Below are 22,499 nucleotides of genomic sequence, written 5' to 3'. Positions count from 1 at the left end.
TCAAGAGAATATCTTATTGTACCCAGAGGATTACTCAATAATTTTATAACAGTGGGAGAGAAGCTGCCCTTGAGCCTAGTAGTTAGAGTGTTCAGGCTTTTGTATCTTCTGCTGATGGTGGTGGGGGGGGGGTGCGGTGGAGAAGAGAGAGTGGTGGGGTGATTGGCTATGCTGGCTACTTTACCAAGGCAGCAAGAGGTGTGGACAGAGTCCACTCTTCATGGTGCACGGATGTGGCGGTCTTGTCGCACTCTTGTTCTCCCAACCTAGACTGAATCATTGCCGACTGTTCTACTTACCAAGCGATTTCTCCTTCATCATTCTGACCAAAGCTTACATACCTCCAAAAACTGACATTAATCGGACACTGAAGATATTGAATGCTGCCATCAGCAAGAAATAGCCCACCCCGATGCATTTCATATCATAGTCGGGGACTTCAATCGAGCTTGATTGAATAAATCCTGCTCAGTTACCTTCAGCATATAACCTGCAGTACCAGAAGTTCCAACACACTTGACCACTTCTATACTGCGATATGGCACGCCTACCGTTCCATGCCTAGACTGTAATTCGGGAAATTTGATCACTTGGGTGTCCTTCTCCCGCCAGCATTCAGACAGAAGCTAAAGAGGAAAGCTCCAGAGAAAGGGACAATGAAGAGGTGCTTTTGGGAGGCTACGGGATTGCTTCGAGTCGGTGGAATGGGCCGTATTCAAGGACTCATCAGAGGATCTGAATGAACACACCACGGTTGTCACGGACTTTTTATTAAAACAGCCATAGGCGAGTGTGTCCTCACAGAATCTTCCAGAATCCCCCCCCCCAACCGGAAGCCCTGGATGAACCATGAGATCTGCTGAGAGCCAGATCCATGGCATTCGGGTCTGCCGCCCAAGCACGATACAAGAGGTCCAAGCACCATCTCTGGAAAGCCACCTCGCATGCCAAGTGGCAATTCCAACCTTTAATCTCAGAGGGATGCTCGAATCTGTGGCAGGGCTCGAATGTGATCACCTCTTACAAAGAGAAACCAAACGACATAGGTGACAAGGCTTTGCTCCCAGACGAGCTTAATGCCCTTTATGCTCACTTTGACCATCAAAGCATGGAGGAAACTCCACAGGCTTCCACATTCCCTGATGACCCTGTCATTTCAGTCCCTGAGGCCGACGTAGGAGCATCCTTCAGAAGGGTGAACCCACAGAAAGCATCCAGCCCAGATGGGGTACCTGGCCGAGCACTAAGGACTTGTGCTAACCAACTGACTGAAGTGTTCACTGAGATCTTTAACCTCTCACTCCAGCAGTCTGAGTATCCACCTGCTTCAATCAGGCTTCAGCTACACCATTGACAAACCTCAATAGATGTGTGATGGAGAGGATATTGACTGTGTTGCATCATGGTCTGGTCTAGAAACACCGATACACTTGAACAGACAATCCTAGTGGATTCGGCCCAGTACACCATGAGTAAAGTCCTCCCATGACTGAGCACATCTACACGGAGCGTTGTCCCAGGAGAGCGGCGTTCATCATCAGGGACCTCCACCACTCGGGACATACTCTCTTCTCACTGCTACCATCAGGGAGAAGGTACAGGAGCTTCACCACCCACATCACCAGATTCAAGAACAGTTATCACCCCTCAACCATCAGGCTCTTGAACCAGTGGGGATAACTTCACTCAATTTCACTCGCCCCATCACTGAACTGTTCCCACAACCTTCAAGGAATCTTCATCTCATGTTCTCAATATTTATTGCTTATTTATTTATTTATTATTAGTTATTTTCTTTTATGTTTACATAGTTTATTGTCTTTTGCACCTTGATTGCTTGGATATAGTCTTTCATTGATTCTATCCTGTTTCTTGTATTACTGTGAATGCTTGCAAGAAAATGAATCTTGGGGTTGTATACGGTGACATATATGTACTTTCATAATAAATCTATTTTGAACATTGAGTCCTTGGAACGGAAGCTGGTTTCCGTGATGTGCCGTCCACGGCTCTCAACGTTTTACATTTCTGAACGGACAATGACCTCACTATTTTCGTTCTTTTTGCTTAGATATTTACATCAATGAGCAGGTGTACAGGTGTACCTTCTAAAGTGGCCACTGAATGAACGTAGATATATATAGATATATGCTGATTTCTTCGCTCTACAAGCAATTCAGCAGCTGCTGTGGAAGGGCTACCGCACGTGAAATAAACTCATGCAGAGTTTTACATGCACTCGTTACAGTCGGAATGGAAACAAGTTATCCTCACTGCCAAGAGACTACCTGAGGGTGGGAAAATATACAGGACTCCACTTCAAAAGATAAGTTTATTGAAAAGGTTGATCGAGGCCACGTGACCAAGACGGAACAACCACGTGACATCCTGCTCAGTTGGATCGCAACAAAAATACATTTGAAGATGCAGAGTCGAAACTGCACATGCTGCACTAGAAAAACACGAACAAAATGTTCTGCCCATTCCTCTCTTATGCAGGGAGTTGTTATTTTGCATGCCAGCCCGCAGCAGAAATTGCCGATTATAGATATCTGACATCCAATAAATATATGCACCTTACTTCCTTTGCGAATCTAAAAAGTATGGCAAAACTTTAGTTTAACTACAATTTTCTCCAAATATAATTTGCCCAGTGGTTTTTGCACAATCAAAATGACTCTGACAAGTTATGAAGGAATTAGAATCAGGTTTATTATCACTGTCTTACATAATGTGAAATTTGTTTTGTAGCAGTACATCGCAAAACATAAAATTACTATAGTTACACAATAAATGAATAGTGAGGGATTTTGTGTGCAAACACGGGGTATTAATTCGGCTTTTAGTTGGTTGAACTAAACAGAACTTTCCCAATGTATCTGATTGCAGTAACTATAAATAAAGTTCATGTTATATTCGGTTTTTGTCGCGACTTGATGATGTTGCGGAAGACCATCACTTTCGATGGTCTGAGTACAGCTCAGTCGCACGTTGGTCTCTACGCAGAGAAAACGAGTCCCAAAATATTTTTGGAATTGGAGGCTGTCGAAGGTTCGCGCTCAGCCCGAAGGGAGGGCGAGTGGCACGGCGGGTGGTGGTAGGATGGAAGGCACTGATAAGGGGTCGTGGGGTGTGTGATATGGGGATAGTGGGCTGTCTGTGCGGAGGCAGCGGGGAGCGGTGAGGAGGCTGGCGGGCGGCGGAGCGCGGGGACGAGGTGAGATGGTGGTGGGGAAATGGGGGAGAGATGGTGAGGCCGGGGAAGGAGGGAGAGGGGTGGGGTAGGGTAGGAGATAGAGGAAGTTCTGGAGTGGGTGGGTGGGGAGGGAGGGAGGGGGATTGGGACAATCGCGGGAGTGGGGGCAGAGGGGTGGGACAGGAGAGATCGGGGGCAAGGTTGGGGTAATGGATGGGACGGTGGGCCAGAGGGTGATGGGTAACAGGAGGTTTGGATAGGGAGGGAGTGAGCAAGAGGTGAACAACAGGGGAAGGGGGTGAGAACATTTGAGGGGGACTGGGGAGGGCTAGATGGGTGTGGGGAGGTGGGGCAGGTGGTAGGAAGCAAAGGGAAGAATGAAGGGTTGGGATTTGGAGTTCGGAATACCGTCTCCCGTTTCTTGCTCTTCACTAGGACTAGCAGTAAATAACAAAAATGTACTCCCATCTTTTTGGTTGCCATATTTTGGTCAAATAGAATTATATTTTGTATTTTTTTGAATTACAATACATTAAGATCTATAATTGGATTATGAAGTTCCCATCACCTGTTGATTGTAAAAGAGGGTAAATAGTTTCTTCCCTCCCATTGTTTGCAGGTAACCCGTCACCCCTTGGATACAGTTTTGGTGTGAGGGAACCCTCTCCCTGTCACCCCTTGGGTACAGCTTTGGTGTGTGAGAGATCTTTCTGGAAACTAACTGGTGCGACACCTTGAACCAGCATGGCGTTTGTGGCAACCCCAGGAGCAGTGGTGGACCAGACCACTTTAATGAAGAAGTACCTTCAGTTTGTGGCTGCGCTGACGGACAGCAACACACGTAAGTTCTGTGGTTTTATTACATCTGCTGTATCGAAGGTGCAGGAACGGGGAGAGGCCATTTTGGAATATTGAACACGACCGCACAGTACCCACAAAGTTGTGCTGACCTCTTCTGAGATCAATCTAACCCCTCCCTCCTACACAGGCCTCTATTTTTCTATTATCTGTGTGCCTATCTCTGAGTTTCTTCAATATCCTGTACTACCACCCCTGGCATCCATGCACCCACCACTAACTGTGTAAAGAAAAACTACCCCTGATGTTCCACCCTATACTTTCCACCAATTACCGTAAAAGTATGCCCCTGGTATGAGCCATTTCTGCCCTGGGAAAAAGTCACTGGGTGTGATCTTTGCCTCTTATACTTTATACTTTTATACTCTATACTTTATTGTCGCCAAACAATTGATACTAGAGCGTACAATCATGACAGCAATATTTGATTCTGCTCTTCGTGCTCCCTGGAGTACAAATCAATAGTAAATATTAAAAATTTAAATTAAATTATAAATCATAAATAGAAAACAGAAAAGGGAAAGTAAGGTAGTGCAAAAAAACCAAGAGGCAGGTCCGGATATTTGGAGGGTATGGCCCAGATCCGGGTCACCACCCTATGCCTCTTGGTCTTTGATCCATTTCTGATTTTCTGCAACTGTTCTGCATCTTGGTTCAGTTTCCTTCACTACATCTGCCTAACGAACATGTCTTGGACGCGTTTTTGTAGTCTTGTTCTGATCTACAGCCTTGGCGATGCGGGTTCACTGGCCTTGGCAACGTGGGCTTTCTGCTGGCTTTTGAGTCCTTGCAGTGGATATCCCAAGTACTTTCCAGCCAGTGAAATTTTAACGTGCTGTTGCTGTTCCAACATTACAATGATTGGATAGACTCACTGCCCCTCTATCGTCATTGCCGAGGCATTTTCGTGTTCATCGTGATAAATAGGATCTTGGTTTAAATCCTTCCCCCTTACTTTGACAGTATTGCAACTCTGTCCTATGCTTAACTAAGTCCACTGAGGTCTCCTGGAGCGAGATCTGAACTGTGTCCACTAAGGTCTCCTGGAGTGAGATCTGAACTGTGTCCACTAAGGTCTCCTGGAGTGAGATCTGAACTGTGTCCACTAAGGTCTCCTGGAGCGAGATCTGAACTGTGTCCACTGAGGTCTCCTGGAGCGAGATCTGAACTGTGTCCACTAAGGTCTCCTGGAGTGAGATCTGAACTGTGTCCACTAAGGTCTCCTGGAGTGAGATCTGAACTGTGTCCACTAAGGTCTCCTGGAGCGAGATCTGAACTGTGTCCACTAAGGTCTCCTGGAGTGAGATCTGAACTGTGTCCACTAAGGTCTCCTGGAGCGAGATCTGAACTGTGTCCACTAAGGTCTCCTGGAGTGAGATCTGAACTGTGTCCACTAAGGTCTCCTGGAGCGAGATCTGAACTGTGTCCACTAAGGTCTCCTGGAGAGGGACTTTGATAGTTTTGTTCCTCTCTCCTGTGCTGACCTTGTCCGCTGAGGTCTCCTGGAGCAGAGTCTGAACTATGTCTGCTGAGGTCTTCTGGAGCAGGATCTGTACCGTGTTTGCTGAGATCTTGTGGAGCAAGACTTTGACTGTGTCTGCTGAGGTCTCCTGGTGCGAGATCTGAACTGTGTCCGCTGAGGTCTCCTGGAGTGAGATCTTGACTGTGTCTGCTAAGATCTCCTGGAGCAAGATCTTGACTGTGTCTGCTGAGATCTCGTGGAGCCAGATCTTGACTGTGCCTACTGATGTCTCCTGGAGCGGGACCTGAACTGTGTCTGCTGAGATCAGGGACTTTGATAGTTTTGTTCCCCTCTGCTGTGTTGACTTTGTCCGCTGAGGTCTCCTGGAGCGGAGTCTGAACTATGTCTGCTGAGGTCTTCTAGAGAGGGTCTTTGCTAGTTTTGTTCCTCTCTCCTGTGCTGACCTTGTCGAGTCTGAACTATGTCTGGTGAGGTCTTCTGGAGTGGAGCCTGGACTGTGTTTGCTGAGGTGTCCTGGAGTGGGACCTGGACTGTCCACTGACGTTTCCTGGAGTGCTGAGTTTCCCCGTGTACTGACTGTGTCCAGTGAGGTCTGCTGGAGTGTGTCCACAGAGATTTCCTGGAGCAGGACTTGAACCCATGAGCTTCTAACCAGGGTTTATGTATTTATGTACATTTTATTCCATATCTGTAGTTTAACCTCTCACTTATTTTTATATTATTCTTTATAATTCTTGAATGTTGTTTTTGTTGGATTTTATGCTAACACACCACAGCAAATTCCTAAAATATGAAAATATGTATGGTGATAAGTTGATACTTAATTCCTGACTCTAAAGATTTTCCCAGTGAACCAGATATAAATTGGCTGCCAGTGAAGCCTAGGCCGTCGATGATGAATCCCAGAAAGGGAGGTCAGATCCGTTGCATCCACTGTACAGGGGGATTGGCTGATACAGCTTCACCAGAGCCCTGCTGGCTGGCCTTACCTGTTTCCACCTCTCGTGACGGGGATGTAGGGTTGGACTGAGAGGCCCTGAAGACACACACTTAACATTTTAGGAACAGCTACTTCCCCGCCATCGTCATTGATTGAACGGACAACGACCCAACCCATGAACACCATACTTCTGTTTTTGCTCTCTTTTTGCACTACTCAGTTAAATTTGTGTATCTATGATATTAAACCTGATTATTATTAAATTTTATAATTAAATTTTATTCAAGGACAAGCATGCAGATAGTATTTCCATGTTGTCAGATTAAACCCCATTGGGCAGGAGCACCATGAATATCTCACTGCAGTTTCCCTCTTTGTCTCTTCCTTGGGCTTTGTCACACTGCCTGCCAGCTAATCAGATGTCCAACCCATGCATGAGCCTTTTAAAAAATTTTACCTTGCCTGGTCCCGGGAGGCATTCTGGGAAGAACTTCTCAATGAGCCAAAGGGATATTGTCTTTGCAAAGCCTGAAATGAACATTTGTCAGCCCATTCTAAACATTTGGATATCTGCTTTATTGTTCAAGACAGTAAACTGAAATTTAAAGTGTAACTCATTTAAAGTGTAACTCAAGTTTCGCAGTATTACTGGGGCATTCACCTTAGCAGGACCCCCCCCCCCACCTGTTAATTCCCTGGCTAATTGCTTTCTATCTTTTCTATATCTCCCCATGTTCTTTTAGAAACACCTTTTCTATGGGTGTATCTCTTCTTAGCACTGGAATTGAAACCTGTTTTGTGAACCTTAGGCTGTATGGTTTTGATTTAAAACATAGGATGTTCTATAGATGCTGGAAATGATGAAGGGTCTCAGACTGAAACGTCAATTCTTCATTCCTCTCCATATATGCTGCCTGACCTGTTGAATATCAGCATTTTGTGTGTGTTACTCTGGATTTGATCGTATCTTTTCTAGCTAGGCAGAGGCCCAACACCTTTCCTAATATCCTAAAACATTTAATTTTGTATAATGAACTTCTGGGCTGGTTTCTCCTTTGATTAATTGTAGTTTATTTTTGCAACTCTTAAAATGGTTTTCTCAACTGTGGATGATCATAGTCAGCACATTATTGAGGTAACCTCAGCAACACTGATATTTTACAAACCCTGTTAGACTTCTGTTTTACAAATTTTGTTAGACTGTAAGATGTAGGATCAGATTAGGCCATTTGGCCCATTGAATTTGCACCCCTAATCGAGTATGGCTGATTTACTTTCCCTCACAGCTCCATTCTCTTGCCATCTCCCCATAACCTTTGATGCCATTAATAGTCAAGAACCTCAAGCTCGAGTTTAATTGTCATTCGACCATACACATGAGTACAGTGAAACAAAACAGTGTTCCTCTTGGGCCGAGTTGTAAAACATAGCCCCAACGGTCACACACAGCACAAAGCAACATATAGCACTTAAAATTACGACATTAATACGTATTGTCACAAAAAATGTGTAGCCCAAGTCCCCGAGTGTCATGGTGTATGGATTGATTGTACGAGGAAAGGGATGTTGTCCTGGAGCCACATTTCTGCAAGAGCAAGCAAACTCTAAGTATACTCAATACCGGCTTCCAGTCATCTGTGGCAATAAATCCCACAGATTCACCGTTCTCTGACTAAAAAGAATTCCTTCCTCATTGCTGTTCTAATGGGACATCCTTGTAATCTGAGACTGTGCCCTCTGGTCCTAGACTCCCCCATTGTAAGAAACATCCTGTCTACATCCACGCTAACCTATTCGATAGGTTTCAGTGAGAATTCCACCCTCCCCTTCTAAATTGCAGCAAGTACAAGCCTAAAGCCATCAAATGGTCCTCGCATATTAACCCTTTCATTCCCAGAATCATTCTTGTGAACCTCCTCTGGATCCTTTCTAATGCCAGCACATCCTTTCTGAGATACAGGGGCCCAAACCTGTTCACAATACTCCAAGTGCAGTGTGTCCAATGCCTTATAAAATTTCAGCATCATGTCCTTCACCCTCTTTCTGGGCTCTTTTATTGCCTATCTTTTAACTGATTTCGCTGTTGTGAAAAGGAGTTAACCTAATTAATTCTCTGTGTGCAGCGGCAGCTTCTCCGTGTGTGTGATGTTCTTCAACACAGGGTCTGTTCCACACTTTCTTCACCATTGTGCCATCTTTCCTAACGTGTGGTTATTGGACACGGTTCTGCAGCCGAGGACAAACCAGTGATTCTTGACGCTTCGCTGCTTTTTGACCTCTGCCCCTCTATTTATAGATTTAACGATTTATGTACCTTTTTACTGCACAAATGGGAATGGGGAATAGGAATTAAAGATGCCACTGATTCACATTAGCAACTGGAATAATAACACAAGGAATTCATTAATTGTTTTGAAATTAAACCTTGCCATTTATCAAAATTGACAGGATGATTCTGGTGGTGTGGGACGTAAAGCTTAGGCAGGAGGCCCCATACCACTAGGTTCAGGAACAGTTTGTTGTTGTTCTTCAGTTGTTTAGTCGAGTCCGACTCTTCGTGACATCATGGACCATAGGGTCCATAGGGTTTTCATGGTAAGATATGGAAGTAGATTGCCAGGCCTTTCTTCCGTGCAGAAACTGCTGCTGCCCAGGTTGGGACCCGGCTCATCTGCCTTGAAGTTCAGTGCTGGTGCCACTACACCACCAGCTGGCCCCAGGACCAGTTATTACCCCTCAGCAATCAGGCTCCTGAACTAGAGGGGATAACTTCACTCACCACAACACTGAACTGATTACACAGCTTCACTTCCAAGGACTCTACAACTCAGTATTATTAATTTACTTTTTTAAAAATTACTTGCACGCTTTCTCTTTTGCGCTTTGGTTAGTTGCCGGTCTTTGTTATGGTAGTGTTTTATATACAGTACATGCCAGTGTATTTCTTTATTTACTTGTAAATGCCTGCAAGAAAGTGAATCTCAGGGTAGAATCTGGTGACCTATATGTACTTTGAGAATAAATTTATTTTGGATCTAAACAGAAGCAAAATGATGGAGACAATTTGCTAGAGCCCTTGAGATTATATAGAAAGTGGCTGTGTGCGTGAGTGTGTGTGCGTGCGTGTGAGTATGTGTGTACACTGGTATGACAGTGATGCTACTTTCTATTACGGGCGATGTTAGTGAAACTGATAAGATCTGATTGCTTCTGTTGAACAGTAATATCAAAAGCAAAGTAGACTAAGTGTTGTGTCAGATCTAACGGGATATTGTTCTTATTGTTCTCTTTTTTTGTTCTGCAGCTGATGAAACCAAACTAAAAATGATGCAGGAAGTCAGTGAAAACTTTGAAGTAAGTTCCCTACAAGAATGATGTTCGGTGTGAATTTTAAATTGTTTGTGTTTCTCCTGAGGTTTGGATCTCCTACTGAACATGGATTAAGAGCCCTGGTTTAAATGAACAAATTAGCAAACACACTCAGTGGCTATGTTATTAACTTAACCTGTTCGTTAATGCAAATATCTAATCAGCCAATCAGTGGCAGCAGCTCAATGCATAAAAACATGCAGACATGGTCAAGAGGTTTGATTGTTGTTCAGACCAAACATCAGAGTGGGGAAGAAATGTGATTTAAGTGGCTTTGACCATGGATTGATTCTTGGTGCCAGATAGGGTGGTTTGAGTATTTCAGAAACTGCTGACCTCCTGGAATTTTCACGCACAATGGTTTCTAGAGTTTTCTAGAATGGTGTGAAAAACAAAAAGAAACATTCAGTGAGTGGCAGTTCTGTGGCTGAAAACATCAGAGGTCAGGGGAGAACGGCCAGGCTGGTTCAAGCTGACAGGAAGGTGACAATAACTTAAATAGCCACATGTTACAACAGTGGTGCGCATCTCTGAATGCACAACACATCAAATCTTGCAGTGGATGGGCTGCAGCAGCAGAAGCTGACGACAGTGGCCACTTTCTTAGGTAAAGAAGGTACATAATAAAGTGGCCACTGAATGTATGTCACACCATTATTGCATTTACAGCATAAATTTAGGTCATTCAGCCCAAGGACTATGGGGAAGGGAAAAGAGAGAGGAAATGGGGTCGAGACTGTGATCTTACTGAACGGTGAAGCAGATTTGAGTGGCATTTGGCTAGATGCTGCTTCCATTTCTTACACTCTTAACTGGAACCTCCTCCCACTCCTTTGCACTGTGCGGACTTACTTAAGCTCATCACCCCTACTGGGCAGAGGCCGTTGACAGCAGCTCACCAGAGTCCTCTGTCTTGGACCAGTTTTTCAGATTATCCCCAGGTGTAGACCATCTTTGAAGATCTTTCCTCTCCCAGGGATGAGGTCGTTGGAGCTTGTGTTGGCGTTTCTGTAGCTCTGGGTTTTTACAGGCTGGGGTTACTAGCCCCATGCCCAACCCTCCTTTCACAGCCGGGCTTGGGACCGTTCATGGTGGGTTTCCCTTGCACTGTGCTGTGCCAGAATATCCTGCCATTCCTTTCTCCCTCCAGTTTCCTGTATGTACCATTCACCTCAAAATCCACGTTGTCATCACCTTTTGGATAAAGAAAATTTTGCTGTTCCCAGAGATTGCACTGACACAGATGTCAGATGCTGCTGGAAGGTGATCAACTCTGGTGAAAGATGCCCTTTGGTCTTCCAGCATTGAGACGTCCATAAAGGAATGCTGCCAACTGACACACTTCAGACTGCGACAGTACGTGCAGAGAGGGACGCACTGAAGTTCGGTGCAGCCAACATAAAGGCTAGGTGGGGGAGGACCACAGTCACGGCTCCTTCTGCCACTGGACATCAAGGAGCTAGTTCTGGTGTAGAAGCCCCTCAAACACTTGAAACTTGTATCATCTCAGGAGGCCACATAAATGTCAATGGTGCTTTGCACATACAATGTGCGAACATTACTAATATGTGAATACATAGACATTGCAATTGAAAAGAGAACCATGCACTTTTTTTTGTATTTGTATACATCTTTTATGAACAAATATTAAAAAAAGTGCAGATTTTTAGCAGAATTTAAAATTCAGGTGATCATTCCTTCTCTGAATTATACCTTGGGCACCTTGGTCTTATGGATTTGCTTTAACTTCACTATGAACGTTTCTGTCGTTCATCCTGTGGGTTTCTTGTTTCACGGATGTTTGTGAAGAGTACGAATTTCAGGTTGTATACTGTATATATACTCTGATATTAAATGAACCTTTGAACCTTGTAATGTTTTACTTTCTAGGAATCTCAATTTAAACAGATAAAATGGTAAAAATATATCAGATAATTTTGTTTAAAGAGCAAACATGCTGGTTCTTATGTAAAACTTAGAAGCTAGTTTTTAACTTTAGTGGTTTGAATGGGAATAATATTAGATTTGTTAACCTTGATGTTTTTTTCCCAGATTATAAACAAATTCTGTACCTTTGTTTTTTAGAATGTCACCACTTCACCACAGTACTCAACTTTCCTTGAACACATCATTCCTCGTTTTCTCACGTTCCTACAAGATGGGGAAGTGCAGTTCCTTCAGGAAAAGTCTGCCCAGGTACGTGGCAGAGGTGTCTCAGGATTTGTTTTGTCAAGTGACACATTTTGCTTAACGCAGGGGTAGGCAGCCTTCTAGCATGCGTTATCCATTAATTTGAGGCAAAACATAACTAGAAGTATTTAAATGGATAATTCCCATATTTCAAGTTTTTTATGGCATTTATCTGGCCCACCGTTGGCTCATTAATACGCGATTCGGCCCATGGGGGCAAAAAGGATGCCGACTCCTGGCCTAGCGGGTTTAAAAATTAAACTTCCAGTCTCTTGAATCTTATTTATGAAACCAAAAGGCTAACTTCACTTCGCAAGATAAGTGATGTGCTGCTATATATTCAAAGCAGAGCATCCTTTAGGGTTAAGGAAGCTGCTCTGCCAAAATGGCAGCTTGGTGTTTTGCTGTCTTGACTTCCGCTTGTTTATTAGTAGAATAATAGTATCTGGTGTCCTTCTCTGGATTGCATATTCATGGGGTGTGTTCTTGTACATCTCTTGGTTATTGGTATGTGTGTGTAAAACTAACTATTTTAAATTTGGATATATTAAATTTTGCTTGCTTTGTTATGCTTTGAACTGCACATTAATAGTTTGCTTTGTGTGGTAATTAATGTTCTTTCCCACCTGGTTCCTCGGTATGATGAGATGGACTCTTGACCTCACAATCTACCTTTTTATAGTCTTGCACCTTATTGTCTGCCTCTACTGCATTTTTCTCTCAAACTGAAATACTTTATTCCGTGTTCTGTTATTGTTTTCCCTTGTACTGCATCAGTGTATTTGTGATGAAGAGATGTATTTATGTCATGTAAAACAAAGTTTTTTTGCTGTATCATGGTATACTGTATTTATGTACTTTATTTAGAGATATAGTGTGGAGTAGGCCTTTCCTGTACTTTGAGCCATGCCGCCTAGCAACCCCTAACCATCCTGATTTAATCCTAACCCAATCGTGGAACAATTTACAATAACCATTTAACCTACCCGGTATATCTTTGGGCTGTGGGAGGAAACTGGAGCACCCATGAAAACCCACACAAACCATGGGGCGGATGTACTAACTACTTACAGAGGATGTCGGGATTGAACTCCAAACTCGGTGCCCCAAGCTGTAATAGTGTCACACTCACCTCTACATTACCGTGGTGCCCAAAATTTCAGATCTGTTTAATCACATACTGAGCTGCTGCTGTGGGATTTGAACTCGTATCATCAGGTCAAGCGTCCAGGTTTCTGGATGCTGATCCAGTAACTTAACCAGTGTGCTACAAGACCCAGTGGTAAATTGGTTTATTATTATCACCTGTATATGACGATAGTAAATCAATTTACCAATTTATAGGGTCAGACAACATACAAAATGGCCCTTCATCCCAGCTGGTCCATTCTGACCACAATTCCCATCTAAGCTAGTCCCATTTGTCCGGATTTGGTCTATATGCCTCTAGATCTCTTCTATGCCGCTTAAGTGATGTTAATGTGCCTATTTCACCCTCTTGCTCCGGCAGCTTGTTCTATATATGGACCACCCTCTGTGTGGGGGAAAAAAAATTTGCATTTCGGGTTTCTGTTAAATCTCTGCCCACTCACCCTAAACCTGTGCCCGCTAGTTACTGATTCCTCAACACTGGGGAAAAAACTGTGTGTATTTACCCTCTCTATGCCCCTGATGATTTTATACGTGGTCCGAATGAGTTTTAGTTTGCTGATTGGTATCAGAATCAGGTCTATTATCACCGCTTGTGAAGTGAAATTTGTTAACTTAGCAGCAGCAGTTCAATGCAATGTATAATCTAGCAGAGAGGAAACAATAAATAAAATAATAAATAAACTAATTTTAGTGCAACTAATTTATGGTTTAAGCAAATTATTGCAATTATTGGTGCATTTTGAGCTTGTGTCGTCTTCCAGCACGTGTATGGGAGATATCTATGCTTTCTGTACAAGGATACAGCTATTGGTTATTATGATGAGGAGGGATTTCTTTAGCCAGAGAGGGATGAATCTGTGGAATTTGTTGCACAGGTAGCTGTGAAGGCCAAGTCACTGGGTATATTTAAGGCAGAGGGTAATAGATTTTTGCTTATATGAAGGGATTTGGGGAAAAGGCAGGAGATTGGGGCTGAGGGGGAAAATGGATCAGCCACGATGAAATGGCGGAGCAGACTTGATTGTCCAAATGGCCTAATTTTGTTCCTGTATACTAGGGTCTTATGGGTAAAAGGTAGGACTCTTGCAAGGATAAACAGTTACAGCAATTTTGGCCTGTAGCTGAATCCTCAACCATTTATTTTCATTCACCCGTTGCAAAAAAGCGTTCATTGCTACAGACAGCTGTGGAGGCCAAGTCATTGGGTACATTTAAAGTGAAGGTTGATAGGTTCTTGATTAGCTAGGGCTTCAAAGATTAGAGGGAGAAGGCAGGAGAATGGGGTTGAGACGGATATTAATTCATCCATTATTGGACAGCTGAGCAGACCCAATGGGCTGAATGGCCTAATTCTGATCCTACGTATTATGGTGTTACACTCTGGTAATTTTCATCCTCAACATTTCTGAAATGAATGTAGTTGAAAATTCCAAGTTAGTTCAAATACTTGTGTACTTTAAAAGGTCAGGCAAACATTTCACCAAAATTTGTCCAGAATTGTTTCAGACATTAAGATAATGCCAGAGCTGTAATCATATTAGTGTCATAGAGGCAAAGATCACTACAGCATTGGAGCAGGTAGTTTGGCCCACCTAGCCCATGCTGAACTATTACTGTGCCTAGTTCATCGACCCGTACCTGGACCATAGCCCTTCATATTCCTCCTATTCATGTACTTATTCAGGCTTCTCTTACATGCTGCAATAAAACTCACGTCCATCACTTCTGCTGCAACCTTTCCCACACTCACAGCACCCTCTAAGTGACAGAGTTACCCCTCAGGTTCTGCATAAACATTTCAGCTGATATTGTGCAATACAATGGATCTGATTTTGAGCTCTGGTGTATTCTTATTTTAGTTCATGTATTGTGTATTTCCAGCAAGTTCGAAAACTCGTCCTTGAGATTATTCACAGAATTCCAACCAATGAGCATTTGCGCTCCCACACGAAAAATATCTTGTCCCTGATGTTCCGGTTTTTGGAAGTAAGTTTGACAACATTTTCTCTGCTGCTTCTTTTTTCAATTGATTTATACACTCAGTGGTCACTTTATTAGGTACAAGAGTGGAACCCAGTCTGGTCTTCTGCTGCTGTAGCCCATCCATTTCAAAGTTCGCCATGTTGTGGGTTCAGAGATGCTCTTCTGCACATCACTGTTGTAACGTGTGGTTATTTATGTTGCTGTTGCCTTCCTGTCAGCTTGCGCCATCTGGCCATTCTGTGACCTCTCTAATGAGCAAGGTGCTTTCGCCCACAGAACTGCTACACTCTTAATGTTATAACACTGTCCTCTGTAAACTCTAGAGATTGTTGTGTGTGAAAATTTCAGGAGATCAGCAGTTTCTGAGATACTCAAACTACCCTGTCTGGCACCAATAATATTCCACAGCCGGTCACTTCTGAGGACACTTCTTCCCCATTCTGAAGTTTGGTCTGAACAACAACTGAACCTCTTGACCATATCTGCGTGCTTTTATGCATTGAGTTACTGCCACTTGATTGACTGATTAGATATTTGCATTGATGCAGGTGTACAGATGTACCTAATAAAGTGGCCACTGAATATATTTACAATCAGTGAAGTTCTTTTTAGAGTATTACTATTAGTGCACGATACAGGGTGAGTTTGTGATGCAGCCAGCATTGAAAGTTTGGACTTTAATGTGTTGAGAGGTAGCAAGGCGGCACGGTAACGTTACAGCTAGTGTAATGCAATCGGCGCCAGTAATCACGATCGTGGTTCAAATCCCACCGCTGTCTCTAGCGCACAAGTAACTGGTTGCCATGACAATATATGACGAGTGGAACGTTGGTTCTCCCTAGATTTAGCTTTACTTTGTCCTGCCACAGGTACTGTGCTTCCAGCACCAACATAGCATCCCCACAATTACTAATTCTAGTATGTATGTATGTGTTGGTGTGTGGCCAAGTGGTTAAGGCGTTCGTCTAGTGATCTGAAGGTCGCTAGTTCGAGCCTTGGCTGAGGCAGCGTTGTGTCCTTGAGCAAGGCACTTAACCACACATTGCTCTGCGATGACACCGGTGCCAAGCTGTATGGGTCCTAATGCCCTTCCCTTGGACAACATCGGTGGCATGGAGAGGGGAGATTTGCAGCTTGGGCAACTGCCGGTCTTCCATACAACCTTGCCCAGGCTGCGCTCTGGAAACCTTCCAAGGCGCAAATCCATGGTCTCATGAGACTAACGGATGTCTAGCATGTATATCTTTGGAATGTGGGAGGAAATTGGAGCACCAGGAGGAAACACACGTGGTCATGGGGAGAATGTATAAACCCCTTGTAGACAGTGGAAATAGGTGGGAATAGACTTTTTATGACGCAAAATATGAGATTATATGAAAGGTGCCCTATCCCAGATCGCAGTGGTTCGTCCACCATCTGAAGTTAGTGAACCCAGCAACAAACAGTCTCTTGGAGGAGAGAGCAGACGCAGTGTTTCAACCCAAAACCTCAACAATTCTTTTCCTCCCACTGAAGATTGTAAATGGATCAAAGACAGACTGGACTGTCCCTGTTCCCTCACCTTTGACACAGCAGACGTGATAAAGCCTCAGAAACTCCAGGTGTTGCTGTCTGTCAGCGCAGTCAGTAATTCCTCTCCTCCCACAGATGCTGCTCGACTTGCTGAATTCCTCCAGCACATTGTTGTTCCAGATTCCAGTGTTTCCAGTCTCTCGTGTTTGCTTAGTGAAACCAGCACTTTGGTGTCACACTGTGCTTATTTTATTATGATTATAAATTAAAAACTTAGGTGAGGTGAAAAGTGAAAGATTTAAGACCTCTGTTGTTGCTTACATGTTGAATGTAATGTTCTAGGTTGAGAATGAAGAGAACGTTCTTATTTGCCTCCGTATCATCATTGAATTACACAAACAGTTCAGACCGCCAATCACGCAGGAAGTAAGTGCCCTTGCTTAAAAGACCAAACCGTATAGAAATTAGTCAATTTTGTGTCATGTTTGGTGCCGAACTGCCTTATGTTTTCTATCCCTAAGATGTGGGTGTTGCTGGTCAGATCATCATTCAGTGCTTATCACCTGTGACTTCTGGTTTAAGATAGCGCTAGTGAAGTCGGGCAACAGGTTACTGGTAGTTCAAAAGGCAAGAAATATGACTAAATACTTTATTAATAACACTTTCTGTGGTAAGTTGTGGTAAACTATCACCGCAAACGGTGAAGAGGTGAGCGAGGGTGAAGTTGACTTGGATCGAGCTGTGCAAATGCGATGCAAAGTCGGAGTATGGAACACTTGACATAAAGTGAGGTTGAGATGGTTTGGAGTCGGTAATGGAGTTGCAGAGAGCGAATTGAAGAGGAGTTGATGAGGAGTTTCTGGGCAAGGACTCCTTCCCCAAACTAAACGACTTTATGCGAGGGTCAGGTGGTCTTAAGATCACAGTTACTGATACCAATCTTTAACTAAATTCTCCAGCTGCTCTGATGGAATTCAAGCTCATGTTCCCAGATCATTATTCCAATTCCTTCGACACTAATCCAGAAACTCAACCGTATCCTAGTTCTCAAGGTCAAAGATTGCTTATTAACGTTTTTCAGAACATGGGTGTAAAGGTGAACAAAATGATTGTTACTGCAGCATTAAAAACACAAAAACCACGAAAGAAAGTAATTATAATATAAAATAAATCCTGTAAAACTCAATGTACAAGTAACTCTTTGAGTATGGCTGTATATACATGAGATTAACTTGTATACATAGACTGTGTACATAAAGTGATGGTAGGTGCAGGAGTATCTGAACATAAGGTGACTTTGACAAGGAAATAGATTCATAATTGTTTTTTTTTAATGCTTTAAAATACCTTTGAAATTTTAAATAATTTCAAAGTTTCTGGTTGAGTTTGGATTCTGAGATATTTTTAGAGAATGCAGTATATAAATGAGCACAGTTTACTGAGAAAATTTCTGTTTCCGTGCAGATTCACCACTTCCTTGATTTTGTGAAGCAGATTTACAATGATCTCCCAAAAGTCGTGGTATGTATTCTGCTGGGGATTGTTCTGTAACATTCCTGAATACCTCTTGAGGCAATATCCTTAATTTTTCTACTTCCTCCTAGACACGATACTTCGAGAAGCCTCAAGCAATCGCTGACAACACTGTCCCCTCCCCAGAGATGGTGGGCATGATTACGCAGGTTGCAGTCAAGACCAACCCTGAGCGAGAGGATAGTGAATCAAGAACGGTAAGTACACCTGTCTAGACTTGTATTGTACTTCATCTTAGCAACTAGATGCTTTGAACCCAAACTTGGACAACTGTGTCTCTTTTAACGGGTTGTAAAAACTTCTGAAAAATCGTGGTAATTTTAATCTGCATAAACATTTAAATTTTTGAAGAGATGCACAAAATGGGATGGGTAGCTTGATCAGGATAGTGAGGGAGAAGGTCTTGTGTCTAATAGCCTCTTAACACCACTACTTTATGCTCAATGGCTACTTTATTTGGTATAGGAACAGAACCCAGTGTGGCATTCGCCTACTGCAGCCCATTCACTTCAAGGTTTGGCATGTTGTGTATTTAGAGATGCTGTTCTGCACACCACTGTTGAATTACTGTCGCCTTCCTGTCGGCTTGAACCAGTTTGGCCATTCACCTCTGACCTCTCTCAATAACAGGGTGTTTTCGCCCGCAGAATTGCTGCTCACAGGCTGTTTTTTTGTTTCTTGCACCATTATCTGTAAACTCTAGAGTGTGTGTGAAAATCCCAGGAGGTCAGCCATTTCTGAGATACACAAACCACCCTGTCTGGCACCAACAATCATTCCATGGTCAAAGTCACTTGGATCACATTTCTTCCCCATTCTGATGTTTGGTCTGAACAACAACTGAACCTCCTGACCATGTCTGCATGCTTTTATGCACAAAGTTGCTGCCACATGATTGGCTGATTGAGTATTTACATTGATGAGCAGTTGTACCTAATAAAGTGGCCACTGAGTGTATCTGCTTCTACCACAACTCCTGGCAGTCCGTTCCAAGCATCTTTTTATTCTTAGGAAATGCTTATGCTTTCTCTCTAGATTAATGTCAGACTCCATCTTTATATGAAATATTTATCTTTCAGCATACCATAATTCCCAAAGGCTCCCTTTCGCTCAAGGTCTTGGCTGAGCTGCCGATCATTGTTGTTCTCATGTATCAGGTAGTTACTATAATTTCCTGTTATTTTGAAAGCACCATTGTATTTTTAATGCTTGGGACATTGTGGCATTTTCGGATTCTGTCTGTAAAGTCATTCGACATCCCACCCTGTTGCAAGTCATTGTGGTGTTAGCATGGTGGCTAACGTAACACGGTACAGTGCCAGTGATCCGGGGTTCGATTCCCGCCGCTGTCTGTAGGGGGTTTGTACATTCTCCCTGTGACCCCTGGCTTCAAATAGTTTCCACTGGGAGCTCTGGTGTCCTCCCACATTCCAAAGATGTACGGGTTAGTGTTGGTCAGATGATAGTGTCGGCTCCAGTAGCACGGCAATACTTGTGGGCTGCGTTCAACACGTGCTCAGACTCCAATGATCATATTTGATCATGTGTTTGGATGTGCATGTGACAAATAAAACTAATCTCAGTCTTACCATTTTCTGTTCTTTGCCAACACCTCCCCTTGGGTTTGACAGGGATAAGTTCAAGTTTATTGTCATCTGACTGTACATTTGTACAACCAAACAAAACAACGTTCTTCTGGACCACGGTGCACCCATAATATGTATATCATATACAACACATAAAACAAAATATTACCACAAATGAGTTAATAAAATATAATTCAAAATGCATGTGAAATGTGCAGCGCAGGTAATGTGTGAGTGAACAGTACATTAAAACAGTAGATATTTAAGTTTGCCGATGACACCACTGACGTTGGCTGAATTGAAGGCGGTGACAAATCAGCATATTGGAGGGAGACTGAAAATCTGGCTGAGTGGTGCCACAACAACGACCTCTCACTCAATGTCAGCAAGACCAAGGAGATGATTATTGACTCCAGGAGGAGGAAGCTGGAGGCCCATGAGCCAGTCCTCATCAGGAGATCAGAGGTGGTGAGGGTCAGCAACTTTAAATTCCTCAGTGCTGTCATTTCAGAGGATCTGTCCTGGGTCCAGCATGTAAGTGTAATTATGAAGAAAGCATGCTAGCGACTCTGTACTTAGGAGTCTGTGAAGATTCGGCTTGTCATCTAAAACTGACAAACTTCTATAATGTATATTGGAGAGTGTTTTGACTAGTTGTATCACAGCCTGGTACGGAAACACCAATGCCCTTGTACGGAACAGCCTACAAAAAGTAATGGATACAGCCCAGTCCATCAGAGGTAAAACCCTCCCCTCCAATGAGCACATCAACACAGAGCGCTATCGCAGGAAAGCAGCATCCATCATCAAGGACCTCCACCATCCAGGCCATGTTCTTTTCTCACTGCTGCTGTCTGGGAAAAAGTACAGCAGCTCCAGGACTCTCACCACCAGGTTCAGGAACAGTTATTACCCGTCATCAGGCTTGTGAACCAGAGGGGATAACTTCACTCACCTTCACTTGTCCCATCACTGAACTGTTCCCACAACCCATAGACTCACTTTCAAGGACTCTTTATCTCATTTTCTTGATATTTCTTTATTAATTATTATTGTTACTATCTTCTCTTTCATTTTGTATTTTCAGTTTGTTGTTTTTTTTCGCACATTGTTCGTCCGTCCTGTTTCGTGTGGTCTTTCATTGATTCTGTTGTGTTTCTTATATTTACTCTGATTACCTGCAAGAATCTCAGGATTGTATATGATGATATATATGTACTTCCATAATAAATATATTTTGAACTTTGAACACTAAATATCTCGCTGCTCTAGTGATGAGATCTCGGTGGTGGCGGGGTATTCATTAGTCTCACAGCCTGAGGAAAGAAGCTGTTACCCAGTCTGGCAGTCCTAGTCCTGATGCTCCTGTCCCTCCTTCCTGATGTACTGGGTCAAAGAGATTGTGGGGTGGGTGGTCAGGATCCTCAAAAATGCCTTTTTTAAAACTTTTGTAAACAACACCCCCAGCAAATATCACAAGTAGGGGGGAGGGAGACCCCAGTGACCCTGTTTTCACTATCCTGTAGAGTATCGTGGTCTGATGCCTTGCAGCTTCCACACCACACAACGATGCAGCCAGACAGGACACTTTTGATGGTGCTCCTGTAGAATGTTGTTAGAATGGGGGTGGGGAGCCTTGCACACCTCAATATCCCCAGAAAGTGCAGACGCTGTTTTGCCTCTTTAACTAATGAGGAAGTGTTATGGGTCCAGGCTGATGGTCTGTTGTGTGTGCACACCAAGGAACTTAGTGCTTTTTACCCTCTCCACGGCAGAGCCATGATAGGCAATGGAAAGTGGTCGACCTGTGCCGCCTTGAATTCCGCAATCATGGTTGAATGGCGGAGCAGACTTGATGGGCCAAATGGCCTAATTCTTCCCAATGACTTATGAGACCACTCGTTCTGTGGAAAAAGTTGTCCCTCAAGTTTCTATTAAATCTCTGCCCACTCACCCTAAACCTGAGCTCTCTAGTTATTGATTCCTCAACTCTTGGGGAAAAGACTGTGTGTATTTACCCTCTCTATGCCCCTCATGGTCCAAATGAGTTTTAGTTTGCTGATTGGTAGTGCAGCCAACCCATGGTTTAAGCAAATTATCATAATCATTAATGCATTTTGAATTGGTGTAGTATTCTAGCATGTGTATGGGAGCTGTTATTGTTTCTGCACTAGGATACAGCTACTGGTTATTGTGGCTGAGTGCTCAGGTAATTTACCGACGTAAAAGGTAAGGCTCTTGTAGGGATAAGACAGTCCTGCTGCAGGGTCTCAGCCCGAAATGTCGACTGTACTCTTTTCAATAGATGCTGCCTGGCCTGCTGAGTCCTTCCAGCGTTTTGTGTGTGTTGCTTGGATTTCCAGCAACTGCAGATTTTCTCTTGTTTGTGATAAGGCAGTTCCCTCATGCTTTTTTCTGCTAAGCAGTTACATCAATATAAGCGAGTAGCTGAATCCTCAACCATTTATTCTCATTTACCCATTGCAAAGAAGCATTCATTGCCATAGACACCTGTGGAGTCCATGTCATTGGGTATATTTAAAGTGGAGTTTGATAGATTCTTGATTAGTGGGATAATAAATCATGCTTTATGCTGCTTAACCTGCTGCTTTCCTGGAATTCCAGCATCATTGTGAAATCTAGGAATGTCGATGTCATTGGGCTGCTGATCCTGTCAAATCAGCATGACTGATTGTT

General features: G+C 43.3%; 1 protein-coding gene across 2 annotated transcripts in view; it reads left to right on the top strand.

Annotated features, from left to right (window-relative positions):
* The first annotated feature begins 3,190 nt into the window (after positions 1-3,190).
* Positions 3,191-22,499, top strand: part of trrap (transformation/transcription domain-associated protein) — a 317,959-nt gene continuing 298,650 nt past the window's right edge. For both annotated transcript variants that reach the window (XM_063059362.1, XM_063059361.1), the window contains exons 1-9: positions 3,191-3,217; positions 3,816-4,037; positions 9,782-9,831; positions 11,932-12,042; positions 15,070-15,174; positions 17,026-17,109; positions 18,148-18,204; positions 18,288-18,413; positions 19,296-19,373. In XM_063059362.1, the coding sequence (XP_062915432.1) occupies positions 3,941-4,037; positions 9,782-9,831; positions 11,932-12,042; positions 15,070-15,174; positions 17,026-17,109; positions 18,148-18,204; positions 18,288-18,413; positions 19,296-19,373 (708 nt within the window). In that variant the 5' untranslated portion in view covers positions 3,191-3,217; positions 3,816-3,940. The remainder of the gene's footprint in view (positions 3,218-3,815; positions 4,038-9,781; positions 9,832-11,931; positions 12,043-15,069; positions 15,175-17,025; positions 17,110-18,147; positions 18,205-18,287; positions 18,414-19,295; positions 19,374-22,499) is intronic.

The sequence above is a fragment of the Mobula hypostoma genome, chromosome 9 (assembly GCF_963921235.1).
Source record: "Mobula hypostoma chromosome 9, sMobHyp1.1, whole genome shotgun sequence".
In the NCBI taxonomy this organism is placed as follows: Eukaryota; Metazoa; Chordata; class Chondrichthyes; order Myliobatiformes; family Myliobatidae; genus Mobula; species Mobula hypostoma.
This window is presented reverse-complemented; position numbering and strand designations above follow the sequence as displayed.